Raw genomic sequence first — 17,077 nt, 5'->3', positions numbered from 1 at the left:
CTAAGTATAACCCCTCCACGACCACTGAGCCAATAAAATGATCTCAGTCTGTGAAGCTTACTGCTGCCTTATCCATCATACTCAGAGATGACAACATATTCAATCTCCTAGTGCACTTAAAAAGACTTTGATATGGACTGAATTCATAAAAGTGCACATCATGGCCATGGCTTTCCCTAGCAATTCCCAGTCCTACCTACAAGGGCCAGCAGTGAGACTCTAGCTCTGGCATGCACTAGATTATTATTTTGTAAGTGACAGTAGAGCTTAACATTAGTAAGTAAAATTTTTTGCAAAAACAGTTTAATATATTTTCATATTTCAAAAACCATAAAATTTCATTTATATTTAATGATTCTAAGGTACACAGGCCCTTTTTATAGTCTGCACATTAATATTTGTATCGTATCTGTGAGGTAGGTAGAAGGCTAATATGATGAACTGTTCAGAGAAAATTTAGAGAATTTCTCCGAAGTCACACAGTAAATCAGACATAGAGACAAAACTAGAAACTAAATGCCCGATTCACATAATGATGTTTTACTACAATAGACAGATGCAAGTGTCCAAAAAGTATTACAAACCCATCACTCTTTTTAAAACATATGCCAAGACAAATTTTTATAGTAAGCCAAACGAGCAGCCTTGAATTATATGTGTTTATATATATTTAATATATCTAGTATAAATAACTTAAAACATTTCCCATTAAAGAACGTTTTTGGGTAGAAATGCATGTTTGTTACTGAAAAGTGCTTGCCTGAACTTTTTCTAAACTTTTAATTTCTTCAGTGATAAATATATCCCCTAGATTTACTTAGACTTTACTCTTAAAGGGCTCACATACTGACAAGTGAGAAGTTATTTCTGATAGAAAGAAACCATGACATCTCCCAATTGCGCATAATCCCTACATAGTCTCTATGACTAAGATATCTAGGATATTTTGGAAGTGAAGGAAGATAAAGACCTCAAACAAGACTTGTGAGTTCAGTCTGTTCATGTAGCAGTAAGAAAAGAGATATAAACTTCTTGACTAAGATGGTTTCTCTCCCTTAACTGCACTGCCAACAAAAATGGTACTAGGTTTTTCCCAACCAGTTAAAGGAGTTATTTCTTCCAGGAACCCTCCTTCTGTCTTTCCCCTAGTAAAAATGATAGGTCCCACATCTACAAAAGGAGTGGAATGGAAAGTAATAGATAAGCTCTACCAGCACATGATATTTCTAATTTGTCTATAGGGAATAATTACATGTAAACTGGCTTGGTTCACAAATAACCCCTCATGCCTTTGCTTCACCAGTGACAAGATGCAACATGCTTAAAAATCTTTTACAAATTTAGTTAACTGTAAATTAAGCTAAATAAAACACACGACAGTGGATCACACGCAGAGACAGTATGAATCCAACATATCCACTGCAACTCCATTATCTGAAAACCTAACAACTGCTCTGAAATGCTATGTTGTAACAACATGCCAATCTGCCATGAAAATTTTCTTCAATTTGGAATATGCAAAAAGTAAATTTACAAATACAACCCATTTTAGTATATCATCTATTACATTTTAGGGTATCTAAACAAACAAAAAATAATCTCCCATGACAACATACTAAGAATGAAAATATGTGGGTGCCTGGGTGGCTCAGTCAGTTAAACAATGCCTTCAGCTCGGGTCCTGATCCCAGGGTCCTGGGATCGAGTCCCACACCGGGCTCCCTGCTCAGCGGGGAATCTGCTTCTCCCTCTGCCCCTCCTCTACTCATTCTCTCAATCTTGCTCTCTCTCTCAAATAATAAATAAATAAAATCTTAAAAAAAAAGAATGAAAATATGTACGATATCGGCATTTGCTATCTCTTTCCTTTTTTTTTGCATTTGTTATTTCTTATTACCACTTCCATCCAAAACCATTAGTTATATGAGTTAAAAATTAGTACTTTTATTTTGTACTTCTAGGAAAGCCACCTATATTATTAAAGTTTAAAGTGATTTTTTTGCTCTTTTTAACCCTAAAAAAGTAACAAATTTTTTTTTAAAGCATGATGTGTGCTTTCAGTTGAACATGTAACTCAAAACAAACGGGGAAACCAAATTCAATCACTTTAAAGATACTTTTTACCCATGAAAATTACAGAATATCTATAAACTTATCGGTATAAACAGGCAAAAAAAGCCAAGAGAAAACACTATTGGGAGGTTTAATAAGTTCCTACCCAAACTAAATTTCCACATTAAGAAAAAAACCAGGGGTGCCTGGGTGGCTCAGTCAGTTAGCAGCTCCCTTCGGCTCAGGTCATGATCCCAGGGTCCAGGGATAGAGCCCGTAATCAGGCTCCCCGCTCAGCAGGGAGTCTGCTTTTCTCTCTCCCTCTGCCCCTCACCTCACTCGTGCGCGCTCTCTCTCAAATAAAATCTTAAAAAAGAAAAGGGGTGCCTGGGTGGCTTAGTCGTTAAGCGTCTGCCTCCGGCTCAGGTCATGATCCCAGGGTCCTGGGATCAAGCCCCGCATGGGGCTCTCTGTTCAGTGGGAAGCCTGCTTCTCCTTCTCTCACTCCCCCTGCTTGTGTTCCCTCTCTCACTGTATCTCTCTCTGTCAAATAAATAAATAAAATCTGCAAAAAGAAAAGAAAAGGAAAAAAAACCAAAAACCACTACCCAGCGGGCACCTGGGTGGCTCAGTTGGTTGGGCGACTGCCTTCGGCTCAGGTCATGATCCTGGAGTCCCGGGATCGAGTCCCGCATCAGGCTCCCTGCTCGGCGGGAAGTCTGCTTCTCCCTCTGACCCTCCCCACTCTCATGCTCTCTCTATCTCATTCTCTCAAATAAATAAATAAAATCTTAAAAAAAAAAAAAAAACACTACCCAGAATAAAACATTTTAGGGAGCTTACAAAAGAAGGGCAATTAACTATAAGGTTAAAACTTGAAGCCTTCTATCAAAGACACACATATTTAACTCTTTTAGAAGGATCTCTACTAATAAACTCAGAGCCTGTATGCAAAATTGTTGCACACACACACACAAGGGTTTATGTTAAATAAATAACATGAAGGTAAAGAATTTTTAAACACAGACCTTTTTCCTTTTTCTTTTTTTTAGCCTGTTCCATATACGATCATTTTCACTACATCTATTTCCTTTGTTTCCCACCTTTGTCACAATCCATCTCCATTGCTGTGTTCCAAAACTATACTGTAGAGAAAGTATGATGCACACTCAAGAGACCCATATTCTTCTACAAAACTTTCAAATAGACCATCACTACTATAAAACCCAAAAGTCCTAGTGTACTTTCATTCATACCTGTATTCTACTCACATACTCCTAATCCTCAGAATGTACATAGCACTTCAGACATCAAAACTCCCCCAATGCTGTCTCCTTTAACCAGCCTACCTTCAAAAGGCTGACACATCGGACTACAGGTGACTCTCTTCCTAGGTGTTAACATCCAAGAAATCAAAGTAGCAAAACAACAACAAAAAGAATTAACAAGATTTTTCAGGAGGACCAGGAAATAGATAATCGGGGAAGTAGCTGTCTCCCAAGAGCCCCAACTTTACCATACCTCCATCCCTTCCAAACTATCCCTTATTTCCACCTCTGAAAAACTCAGTTTTTTTCACTAAAACGATCTAATCTAATGAAGCACAGCCTGCCCACCTCTTCCTCTTCTACCACGTTTCCTTTAGTCAGTAAGTCCTCACCTCTAATAGAATAACTAAGCAGGGGCGCCTGGGTGGCTCAGTTGGTTAAGCGACTGCTCAGGTCATGATCCCGGAGTCCTGGGATCGAGTCCCACATCAGGCTCCCAGCTCAGTGGGGAGCCTGCTTCTCCCTCTGACCCTCTCCCCTCTCATGCTGTTTCTCTCTCTCTCTCTCTCATAAATTAATAAATAAAATCTTTAAAAAAAAAAAAAAGAATAACTAAGCAGTAGAAATGAGGAGAGGGCAGGAAATGATCCCTTCCCTTCCCTTTCCATGCCTTCTTTCCCAGGAGAGTTAGATATCATCTCTCTCCCAATCCTCCCTTCACCATTCCCTCTCTTCCCTGTATGGGAGATCTCAGAAACTACACACCCCAGTATCTCAAATAAACACAAAACAATCCTACCCTCTTAAAATGGTTATAAAACAAGCAAACAAAGCTGGTACCTCTGCTATCCCTTTGAAGCGTCCCAATATTTCTACAGCTAATACTAGCGAAATATTCTTTAAAAACGAGCCCTTCTCATTTTTTTTTAGCTCCTCAACAAAAATCCTACACCTCAATATCCTCAGTTGCCCTCACAATCCTTCAACAATATTTACAAAACTCTTACTCTTTCTGCTACCCTTTTATTCTTCCAATAGCTATAACTAAAAACGCTTACATGCTTCAGTTATACAACCCTTTCAAATACCCCTCCAATAATACTAAATACCAGAGTAGCCCTTTCAACCCTTAAAATTTTAAACCCCTATTTTTTCCAACCCTTAATGGTATTTAGAAGTTATTAGTCCTCCTAGCACTAACAATTCCTGGATAATATTTTAAAATCCCTTCATATCCTTGTTATCATATTTAACAGCTTTCCAGTAATTCCCAAAAACACTTCAATGCCCACATATCCCTTTCAATCACCCCATGTTTCTCAAATCCTTCAAAATTCTTGAACCCTTAGAGCTCATCAATAATCGCTAAAAAGCTCTCAATGTCCGTACTATTCTTTTCTGCCCTCACGTTTTTAAAAGGCCCTCGATACTCCGCTTCTGGATCTTTTAGTCCCGTACTAATATTGGTTAATAAAGCCCTCGACATCCTGCTACACCCTTCGAGATCCCAATATTCACATTTAAAAATCCCTCGATAGCCTTGCGATCTCTTGCAGTTCTCAAATACCAAAATTTTAAATTCCCTCACTATTCCTACTACCCCTTCCAGCACCCCAATATTTATATTTAAAAAGCCCTCGCTGTCCTTGCTGCCCCCCACCCCCCACTCCGGTCCCACAGCCACACCGCCTCTACGCCCCTGGCTCTCCCCCCCCCCCCCCCCCCCCCCCCCACAATGGTGATAGTACTACAGAGAAGACGTCGCCGGGACCTCCCGACCGCGGCCCCTCCGCTCCGCCCTCCCCCAGGCCGCCTCCCCTCCCCCCACGCCCCCGCGGGCCCCCAACGCCCACGTTCGCCGGCCCTGGCCCAGCCTGGCTCACTCACATCGGCTCCAGTAACTTGGCCAGCCAGGACTTGAGGGCATCCACATCCTCTATAAGCATGGTGCAGGGAAGGCGGGCTCGGCCGCCGCTCTTGTTCAGGCCTGCCGCGGGTCTCCCCTCGCCGCCTCCTCACGACCTCTTCACAGCTCCCGGTGCCCCAGCCCACCGGGCATCTTAGGAGACTTCAACCTACTCCCCCGGCCGGGGCCTAACAGGAACTAACCCAAGAGCCCTCACTCAACCTAGCCCGACGGCTCAGGCGGGCGGGAGATAGCGTCGAGTGGCGGGCGCAAGAACCAATAGAAGTAAAAGGGCCGTGCGCGCAAAGCCAATGAAAAGGCTCGCTCGCCCCGCCGGCCGGCCGTACCCAGTTAAGGAGGAGGGATATAGCAAGGTAGGTGGAGAGCTTACGTGAACTCCTGGTGCAAGATGGTATCTTGGAGAAGGTGCTGTGCCTCTTAAAGGGACCACGGCTCCTTTTTTGACCACGCCGCCGCCCGCCGCGGCATACGGTGTCTGCTGCTGGGGAGTGCCTGGGGGAACCCGGCGAGCCCCTCAGCCTGGTTCCTTCCTCTCGTTTTTTTCCTGGAAACACATTTGTGTCCCGAAATGACTCAGCTGTAGTAAATCTGCAACACAACGTGCAATACGTTCACGTTCGACACATTACACAGAATGCAAAATTTTACTTTTTTTTTCCTTACACAATCATTTTGCTCCGCACACATGCTTGTATTTCTCGCCGCTATGCTTAAGTTACGTAGAATGTTTCTGACAACCATGCCTTGGACTCCAATAATCGTCATTTTTAAAACGTGGCGCACAGTTGTAGAAGGCTGAGGCCATTCCAGTTTTAGCAATATTTTTAATATATTAAAATGCTTTAATTTAGGAAGAAGAACGATTCTAATATTTTTTTAAAAAATTCTCTTTTCACTAGATATCTAAAATTCAGTAGGGTTTTGTTTTTGTTTTTTTTTTTTTCAGGAAGAACTTTGGTCAGCAAAAAAAGTTTTTAAAAATAATTTTTTTCAATCGAAATTACCAAAATAAGCAACTTAGTTTGTACTGCGTGCGAAATTCCTTTTTAAGTTTTGAAATTACTAGCTTGGCACTGCTCTTAAAATGCTTATTCAACACTGAGCACCTGCTATATGCCAGCACTATGTAAGGCACTAGCACTTGGATTCCGAAGGTGAGCAAAACAGTCTCTCCTCTTAGAAAGCTGAACAGTTTATGGGATTATGCTTTACAATAATAACATTTTTAAAAAATACCTGATGAGCACACCCCTCCTATAATAGAGATGGGTCAGCCTAAAATAAGCAGGTATGCTATCTATGCATAGAGCAGGAAAAAGCAAACTTTCTCTTAAAAGGGCTAAATAGTAAATATCTTTGGTTTTGTGGGCTGGGAGGTCTCTGGCACCCACCCAACTCTGCCCTCTTGGCATGAAACTGGCCATAGGTAATATGTAAACAAATGATTAAGGCTGTGTCTGCATAAAACTTACATAAGATTTTCAAATCTCACAACATATTTTCTTGATTTTCTAAAAAAACATTTAGAAGTGTGGAAGCCATTGTTACCTTGCAGATAAACAAAAGCAGGTGCCAACCAGGGTTGGCTTGCCGGCTGCAGTTTGTGGACACCTTACGTAGAGTAATAAAAGCAAAATGCACTTAGAAATCATCTAATGAACTCCCTTCACTGACACCTTCTCCCCAACATTGCAAATAAGGGAAAAAGGCCAGAGACTGAGTGGTTTACCCAGAATCACACATATCTGCAGATGGAGCAGAATTTGCAATTTGCAATCTTAGCAAGCCCAGAGCTTTCCCATATCCAACTGTTGGCTCTTCCTTCTCTCCTCCTCCCCTTCTTTATGCTTATCCACATGTTTCCTTCACTTCTTCCTACTACATAGATGAGGTGTTACCCAAAAATGACAAATTAAAAAAAGAAATGTAAGTGATGTGATTAGGCCTAGGGCTAGGAAAGAACTTAATAGTAGTGTGATAGAAATGGAACAGGAATTGCTTTTATCACAAAAGTTTGAAAAGTTATATCCATTTATATTGATCCAAGCTTTTGGGAGTTCAGATTCCGGGAGCCTAAGAGTCAGGCATTGTAAATAATAATCCTAGCCACAGTTGTTGAGTACATACTCTGTGCTGGCCCTGTGCTAAATATTTCAATGTATTGTTGCCTCTCCTCTTCACAGTCCCCCTGTATAGTAAACAATATTCACAATGAGAAAATTGCATCCCAGAGAGATCATGAAACTAATGAGTGGAAAGGCCCAGCCTTGATCGTGTGTGTTTGACCAGAAAGTCCACAACTATAACCTTCACTTAAATATCTCGCTAGCAAACACTGAAATATAAACCATGTGGTTCATTCAAAATTCATCCAACAAATGTGTATTATTACCCATTACCACCTATTAGATACTGTTCTTGGGATAGTAGAGAATAAGGCTAATAATATTAAATAGTTAACCTTAGTTAAGGTGGATGTTAAAATGGATACTTTACAAAGATTGGCTTTTCTCTCAGTTTTATCTTCACAAGAGGAGAAAGAGATGTCAATTTATCTAAGAGAGGTTATTGATATAAGGCATTGGAAAGAGAGAGTGACTACAAGAAGAATATACATCTAAACCATCCTTACTCAAACCACGTTCCCTTTCTTGGCTTGAGGGTAGCTGGGCCTCAACCAGGAAGAACTGTTAACTATGCAATTTCACACGTGTTGATAGAAATGGATAGGCCTTCCATAATCAGAGTGGATTTGCCCACAATTTTTTTTTTTTTTTTTGGTCCTGTTCTCTAACCTGTGGCCAAGAGCTGTCCCAGATGTATGATAAGGGAGGTTAAGAGTAATTTTTCAGATTTAAATTTCTGTGTAATTTACAATCACAATCTGTCTCTCTGAAATGCAGTTAGACACAGCTTTGGTAGAATTTCAAACCAGGAGATTCATAGTTACAAACAGACCCCCTAATGCCTCTACGTTTATAGATGATCATTTAATTAAACACACATCCATCAAAATATCAGTCTCTGCTGAGTCTGGGTCGCCAGTAGCAGCCCATCTGACTCAGAGAAAAGTCACTTGGGGGCACCAGCTGGCTCAGTTAGTGGAGCATGAGACTCTTGATCTTGGGGTAATGAGTTCAATTCCCACATTGCGCGTAGAGCTTACTTAAAAAAAATAATAAATAAATAAAAGTCACTTGAATCTTGGCTATGCAAAGGCAAGGTGAGTTAGCAGACAAATAGCAAGTCAATTGGAATTGTCTCTCTTCATTATGGAAATGTAGATTTGTTTTCTAGGAGAACTATGTTACAAGGGTTTTTTTTTTTTTGAAGATTTTATGTATTTATTTGATAGAGAGAGGGACAGTGAGAGAAGGAACAGAAGCAGGGGGAATGGGAGGGGGAGAAGCAGGCTTCCCGCTGAGCAGGGAGCCTGATGCGGGGGCTCGATCCCTCATGACCTGAGCCTAAGGCAGATGCTTAACGACTGAGCCATCCAGGTGCCCCTGTTATAAGGGTTTTTTTTAAAAAGTTCTGTCACACTACATAACTATAAGAATGGCTAATATAAATGGTAAAATGGGGCAGCCACTCTGAAATGCATTTTGATATTTCTCTAAAAACGAATGCAGCTACCATATGAACCAACAATTACACTCCTGAGAATTTATCCCAGAGAAGTGAAAACATGTTCATGGACGAAAACCTGCATACAAGTATTTATAGCAGCTTTGTTTAAAATAGCCCCAAACTGGAATCAGCCCAGATGACCTTAAACACGTGAGTGGTTAAACAAACTGTGAGACATAGATACCATCATATGGTGGAATGCTACTCAGCAACAGAAAGGACGGAACTATTGATACATGCAAAAATCTGGATGAATTAATCTGAGTGAGGAAAGAAGCCAATCCTCAAAGGTTACATTGTATGGTTCCATTTACATAACATTTTGAAAATGACATCATTTTAGGAATAGAGGACAGAAGTGGGGGTGTGGAGGGAAAGTTGGTGTGGTTATTAATGGCAGCATGAGAGATCCCTGCGGTATTGGAAGTGTTCTTTTTTTTTTTAGATTTTATTTATTTGAGAGAGAGATAGAGTAAGCAAGCATGAGCGGTGGGGAGGGGTAGAGGAAGAGGAAGAAGCAGATTGCCACCTGAGCAGGGAGCCAACACAGGGCTCCATCTCAGGACCCTAGGATCATGACCTGAGCTGGAGGCAGACCTTAACCAACTGAGCCACCTAGGCGCCCTGGAAGTGTTCTGTATCTTGACCATGGGGGTAGACACAGGAACTACAGAGATGATAACATTGTATAGAATCTAATTTATACATGACGGGGCGCCTGGGTGGCTCAGTTGGTTAAGCGACTGCCTTCGGCTCAGGTCATGATCCTGGAGTCCCGGGATCGAGTCCCATATCGGGCTCCTTGCTTAGCAGGGGGTCTGCTTCTCCCTCTGACCCTCCCCCCTCTCATGTGCTCTCTCTCTCTCTCATTCTCTCTCTCAAATAAATAAATAAAATCTTTAATAAATAAATAAATAAATAAATAAGAATCTAATTTATACATGTATACACCCACATGCAAACATGTATAATGAATAAGTATAAAACTAAACTCATATTGATGTCAGTATTCTGACTGTGATATTATACTATGGTTTTGTAAATATTACTACTGGGGAAAATTGAGAAGTGTGCAAAAGTTCTCCCTGCACTATTTCTTACAGTTACACATGACTCTACCAGTATCTCGATTAAAAAAAAGTTACTTCCCACACTGAGACCAGTGTCAATACGGAGAAAAAGTTGAAAGTAGCATATCTGGGTATACGTGTACCAGAAATAGTCTTTGCCCCATTCTCTGACTGCGTCATGGGTTCCCACTGGACCTGTGTTAAGGACCCAGGTCTAACATCCTTGCAGATTAGAAGGATATCTAGAAGAGATGTTCAAAGCTCTACTGCCATAGTGACTTTTTTTTTTTTAAAGCAGGAAACATCAACAATGAACTGACTGGACTTTGGTTCCCTCTGGCTATTCCTTTGATAATAGAAGTGAACTGCTCTCCCTTCTTTAGATAGAATAAGCCCCTTGGGATTTGGACACATCAAATAATAATACCTCATACTCTTGTGCCGGGGACTCTGCTAAGCAACTTCTCATGGATTAGCTTCTTTCAGTTCCTGCATTTATTCATTTATTTACTTACTTATTTAAGGGGGGGAGGGCAGAGGGAGAGTGAGAGGGAGAGAGAAAATCTCAAGCAGGCTCCGTGCGTAACGCAGAGCCTGACTCGGGGCTCAGTCTCACAACCCTGAGATCAGGACCTGAGCCAAAATCAAGAGTCGGATGCTTAACCAACTGAGCCATCCAGGTGCCCTCAGTTCTTGCATTTAGCCTTTCTTTTCCTTTTTTTTTTTTAAGTTCATTTACTTATTTTTTAGTTATCTTTATACCAATCATGGGGCTTAAACTCAGAACCCCAAGATCAAGAGTTACATGCTCTTCCCAACTGAGCCAGCCAGGCAACCCTAGCCTTTCTTTCTTTCAACAAATACTGGGAGCACCTAGCTGGCTCAGTTGGTAGACCACATGACTTTTGATCTCAGGATGGTGAGTTCAAGCCCCTTTGGGCATGAAGCCTACTTAAAAAAAAAATACTTATTGAAAACCTATAATATGCAAAGCACCGTTATAGGCCTTGGGGATATAGCAGTGAAGAAAATAGGTATTCTCTTGGAGATCTATTTTAGAGGAGGAGAATGATGCCAAATGAACAGCCATATAATATGTCAGGTGGGATATATTCTATAAAGAAAAAAAAGTAAGTATGGGGATAGAGAGTGATGGAGAACTTAAAAGCACTCTCTGAGCAGTGGTCAGGAAGCAGTAAGGGTGTTAATCACATGGATATCTGGGAGAAGAGCTTTCCAGGGACGTGCAAAGACCTTGAGTCAGGAACTAGTTTGGCACATTTGAGGAAAGTGGGGAGCAATGGGGCTGGAGTGGAGTGAGGCAGGAGGAAAATGATGGTAAAAGAGGTTACAGAAGTCGTTAGAGACCAGGTCATGGAGGACTCTGTTGGTCCTGGTAAGGACTTCAGGTTTTTACTCTGAATGAGACTGGAAGACACTGAAGGTTTTAAGCAGATGAATAAAATTATCTGATCTAGTTTTTAATTTTTAAAAACAGGATCGCAATGGCTCCCTTATGGTAATCAGGCTGGAAGGGATAAAAGCGAAGGTAGGGAAACCAGTTAGGAAATAATAATCCAAGCATAGGATGATGGTGGTTTGGACTAGAATAGCAGTGAAAGAGATGGTAAGAAGTTGGATTCTGGATATATTTTGAAAGTAGAGTCAATGAGTTTTACTGAGAGATTAATTGTTGGTATGAAACACAAAGAGGAATCAAGGATGACACCAAAAGGTTTGGCCTGAGTAACTGGCCTGAGGTGGGGAAAACAAGTGGGATGCATATTTAGAGAATGGCTGGTAGATCATGGATTCAGTATTGGACATAAAGTAGACATTACATATTTTCCTAGACATTACACATTGTGGTAGCAGCCTCCAAGATGGCCCCCAATGATCATCACCTTCTAGTATTCACACCCATGTGTACTTTCTTCCCACACTGGATCAGGGCTTAACTGTGTAAACAACAGAATGGTCTAGAAGGAACAGCCATTGACTTCCAAGTCTAGCTTATAAAGAGCACTGTAGCTTCTACTGTGGATCTCTTGTTCTAGGGAAAGTCAATTGCCATGTTGCATGACAATCAACCCTGTGAACAAGCCCAAACCTTGAGGAACTGAGACCTCTTACCAATAGCCACAACTAACTTTCTAGCCTTGTGAGTAAGCCATGTTAAAAGTAGATCTTCCAGCCCCAGTTAAACCTTTGGATGACTGCAGCCTTGGCCAACATTTGACTGTAATCTCATGACCCCTCAAGCCAGAACCACCTGGTCAAGTTGTTCCCAAACATCTGACCCACAGAAACTGTGAGGGATAATAAATGGTTATTGTTTGAGGTCACTAAGTTTGGAGGTAGTTTGTTAGGCATAACTGATAAATAATATAAAAATCCAAGTGGAGATGTCAAGTAGACTCTTTGATCTGTGAGTCTGGAGTTCATAAGAAAGATTGGGCCTGGTTTTAAAAATTGAGGATTCATCAGCATGTAAATTGTGTTTAAAACCATAGGCCTGGATAAGATCATCTAGGGAGTGACTATATCTAGAAAGGCCATTAGGGCATTCCCCTATTTCGAAAGTAAGCTGAGGGGCGCCTGGGTGGCTCAGTCGTTAAGCGTCTGTCTTTGGCTCAGGTCATGATCCCAGGGTCCTGGGATCGAGCCCCGCTTCAGGCTTCCTGCTCAGCGGGAAGCCTGCTTCTCCCTCTCCCACTCCCCCTGCTTGTGTTCCCTCTCTCGCTGGGTCTCTCTCTGTCAAATAAATAAATAAAATCTTTAAAAAAAAAAATTAAAAAAAAAAAGAAAGTAAGCTGAGAAGGCATGGCCATGAGGCAGCAGAACAGAGAGAAAAGAAATATGTCTCAGGAAAGATGGAGTTTTCAACTATGTCATATATATAGTTCTTGGATCAGGTAAAATGAAGATAAGGAATTGACCACTGATTTTGGCAGCATGGAAATCACTGATGACCTCGATAGCTCCATGGAGTGGAAGGAATGAACCCCGGACTGGAACAGGTTCAGGAGAGGAATTAGAGATAGTAAGACAGTTCTTGTGAAGAGTTTTACTGTAAAAGGGAATAGAGCAATGGCGGTACTAGAAGGCATTGTGGGATAGAGAAGATAGGGTTAGCTTGCATTTTGTTCTGTTTTTCTTTCACTTCTTTGTCTGCTTGCTTGCATTAGGTGAGATGATATGTATGGATTCAGATGAGTATGATGTAATGAAGAAAGAAAATCTGATGATGTGAGAGGCGGGGTGAGCAACTGCAACAATAAAATCTCTTAGTAGGAACAAAGAATGGGATTTAGTGTACAAATGTTGTGTAGGTCTTAACTGGAGTTCTGATTGTTCATGATATGTAGAGAAAAGAGCACCTGTTGATAGAGGTAAGAAATGTAACTCAAGGACGTTCTTTACCGATTGCTTCTATGTTTTCGGTGAATTAAGAAGAAATCATCAGTTGAATGTGAGGAGGGTATGCTGGATGTTTGGGGAGAGAGGAGTGAGGACAAAGCATCTTTGGTTTCTCAACCATTTCAAGGTCCTTCCCAACTCAGGGCCTTTCTGGTCTTTTTGCCTGGAACTCTTTTCCATATGTATTTGCATGGTTAACTTTTTCTTGTCAGCTCAAATACCACCTCCTTAGGAAGGCCTTCCCAGACCAGCCCATCTAAAGTAACACCTCACTTCCCTCCTCTGGTTATTTTCTATCACATAATTCTGTTTTATCTTCCTCAGAGCATTTTCATGGTCTGAAATTTTTTTATTTATTGGTTTTCTCTACCTCATCCTAACTAGAATATAAATTTTCATGGAGTCAAGAATTTTGTCCTCCTTTTTCCTTAGCACTGAAAACAAAACCTGGTAGGTAATAGATGTTCAGTAAATATTTGTTTAAAGATTTCTAAAATTTACTTGTCAGAGAGAGAGAGCATGCATAAGCATAGGGAGCGGCAGGCAGAGGGAGAAGCAGGCTCCCCGCTGAGCAGGGAGCCCAATGCGGGACTCGATCTGGACCCTGGGATCATGACCTGAGCAGAAGGCAGACGCTTAACGACTGAGTCACCCAGGTGTCCTGATCCCCAGTAAATATTAATGGATGACTAATATAACATTACAGCAATATTACTAAATAAGTACTAGGTACTATTATTACCATGTTACTCTCCTAGAGGGGTCAAGTGATTTGCCCAGGGTCACACAACAAGTTTGGAAGAGAGGGGGTGGAGGGTGTCCATGATTCAAAGCCAGGCAATCTAACACTAGAGCCTGCATTCTCAGACACTATATGGAAGAACATCTAGAAAAAGATACTGACTTCTGGCTACTAAGATGTTGAGAGTGTGACCAAAAAAAAAAAAAAAAAGCAGGCCTATGGTTGTGCCCCCAATTTAGATAGTTTAGAGCAGTCTCATTTCATTGATACTGTAAAAAGAGGAATCGTAAATGTCATAAATGTGCAAAATAAATTTTAAAAATAAAGTCCTCGAGGGGCACCTGGGTGGCTCAGTCGGTTAACCATCCGACTCTTGATTTCCACGTGGTTCAAGGTCTCCTGGTCATGAGATGAAGCCCCACATCAGCCTACTGCTGGGCATAGAGCCTGCTTGAGATTTTCTCCCTCTGTCTCCCTCTGCCCCTCCCCCCTCCCCCAACTCACTCATGTGCTCTCTTGCTCTCTTCAAAAAATATATATATATGTATATATATAAATATATATGGTCCTCAAAATTGGAATCTCATTAATAAATAATTGTTTGTCTTTAGCTGTTCCTTTGCTTTTTCTCCTCCCTTTCTTTCTTCCTTTCCTCCTTCCTTCCTTTCATTCCCTGAGGAGCCCTAGGACTCTGCTCCACGATGGTGATGTTAATGGTGGTGACAATTCGGATAGGTAGGCTATTTAGGATTTACAAGCAGTGTTTTGATGACTCAGGTGTCACATTTCCCATATGAGCCCATGACATGGCTGGCAATGCTTTGTGGAATGTTGACAAGATGGCAGGCTGAAGCTTATGGTTCCTGAGTCTGGAGTGGCATAGCACGAGTGAGTGATTGCTAATTCCTGAGAATTACAAGTATCACTATTTTAGGAGAAATCTAGGCAACAGAGGTTTCTCAAAATTTTAGGACCTATGAAGTGCAACTTCTCTAATTTGGTTACATTTGTCTTAATATCTAAGTCTTCCCAATTAGCATGGCTACTTGTTCCTAACTCATATCAGTCAGATTTAGAATTTCCATTTATTATTCCCTTTTGGGCTGCTATAACAAAATACCACAGGCTGGGTGTCTTATAAACAATAGAAGTTTATTTCTCATAGTTTTGGAAACTAGAGGTGTGAGATCAGGGTGCCAGCATCAGGGCTGTCTTCAGGGTCCCACATTTTTGTTTGTTTATTCACAAAGTGGAAGGGTGTGCTGAGCTTGTGGGTTCTCTTTTTGTTTGTTTTATTTTGTTTGGGTTCTTTTTTTTTTAAAGATTTTATTTATTTCTTTTAGACAGAGAGTGGGGAGAGGGGCAGAGAAAGAGGGAGAGGGAATCTCAAGCAGATCCCCTGCTGAGCTCGGAGCCCAATGCAGGGCTTGATTCTAGAACCCCGAGACCATGACCTGAGCCAAAACCATGAGTCGGATGCTCAACCAATTGAGCCACACAGGTGCCCCTGGATTCTCTTTTATAAGAGCACAAATCCCATTCATAAGGGCTCCATCCTCCCGACCTAAGCACTTTCCAAAGGCTCCACCTCTTAATACCTTCAGACTGGCATTGGGATTTCAACATAAATTTTGATACAAACATTCAGACCACGGCACTGATCAAACTGGCTTCCAATATTCTCCACTTCTCTTTCTTCCTTCCTTCTTTCCTTCCTTCCTTCTCTTTAGCTTAATATTTCTTGAACATTCACTTACTATGAACCAGGCATTGGGCTAATTGCCTTGCTTGGTGTAGCTCATTTTATTCTCACAGCAAGCTCAAGAGATGGGTATTATCATTATCCACATTTTACACATGAGGATCCAGAGTCCCAAGGTTGAAGGAACAGAGAGCTAGCATGGGACAGAGCGTCAGTTTAGACCCAGGCATCTTACTCCAAAGCCTTTGAGCACAACCACCACACACTCTTCCTCAGCTGCCTATTCACTGTCAAAGGCTGCACACAGAGCAACTCCAGGATCAGCTAAGCCCGGAAGTCCTAGAAGGATTCTTCCTTCTTCTCTTCTTACTCATTGCTTGTATCTTTACAAAAAAAAAAAAAAATCCATTCACCATTCAAAAAGTGTAAAAGTATAGAATACTAATGCAGGAAAAAAAACCAATTTAAAAACAAAAGATGTCTAACTGGGTAGGGAAGTAACAGTATTTTTTGAGTGCTGCATACCTGTGGAACAGAAGTATTAAAAGAAGTACCCACAATTCCTTCCTCTGACTCTGTCATCTCAAGATAGGGAAGTTAGGTAAGTATGCATGAAAAACAAACAGAAAGAGACTCCGAGACAAGCTAAAGCTAATTATAGCTTTATGGATCTAAATTGAGATGTGGTGATTCAGTAGAATTTAGTAGAGTGACTGGTGGGGTGAGTTTGGACAAAACAAAAAACAAAAAACAAAAAAACCAAGAGGAAGTGAGTTCTGTTGTGGAGTTTTGAAGAATGAGCAGTATGGTCTGACAGTTGGAGAAGGTGTATCATACAATTATATGGTGATAAGTAGCTCAGTTAGGTTAGGAAAGAGATTAATGTGGGGCACAGGTAAACTTTTCTATTTTTAATCAGACTAATGTTTATAGACCAATTTTCCTAAAATGATAATAAAATAGCTGACATCTTAAAGTTCTTACTATATGCCAGGTGTATACATATATATGTATATATGGTTTATATGCATATTATTATATGTATACATATTATTTCTTTAATCCTCATAGGGATCCTATGAGGTACTTATTTTTATGACCCTTATTTTACAAAGTGGTTAATTGAATTGCCTGAGGTCACCCAGCTAGTAAAATGATGAACTCGGTCTGTCTGATTCAGAGCCTGAATTCTTATCCACTATGCTACCTTTCTAATTTCATTTATCTAGAAAGGGTATTCCATACAGCATAGTAAAGAACTGACAA

At 41.0% G+C, this 17,077-nt stretch overlaps 1 protein-coding gene across 2 annotated transcripts in view; it reads right to left on the bottom strand.

Annotated features, from left to right (window-relative positions):
* The window catches only part of RBM27 (RNA binding motif protein 27), a 72,385-nt gene extending 66,984 nt beyond the window's left edge, over positions 1-5,401 (bottom strand). For both annotated transcript variants that reach the window (XM_021702212.2, XM_044917157.1), the window contains exon 1: positions 5,208-5,401. In XM_021702212.2, coding sequence (XP_021557887.1) covers positions 5,208-5,266 — 59 coding nt within the window. In that variant the 5' untranslated portion in view covers positions 5,267-5,401. The remainder of the gene's footprint in view (positions 1-5,207) is intronic.
* Between the last annotated feature and the right edge of the window lie 11,676 nt (positions 5,402-17,077).

Source organism: Neomonachus schauinslandi, chromosome 7 (assembly GCF_002201575.2).
Source record: "Neomonachus schauinslandi chromosome 7, ASM220157v2, whole genome shotgun sequence".
Taxonomy (NCBI): Eukaryota; Metazoa; Chordata; class Mammalia; order Carnivora; family Phocidae; genus Neomonachus; species Neomonachus schauinslandi.
This window is presented reverse-complemented; position numbering and strand designations above follow the sequence as displayed.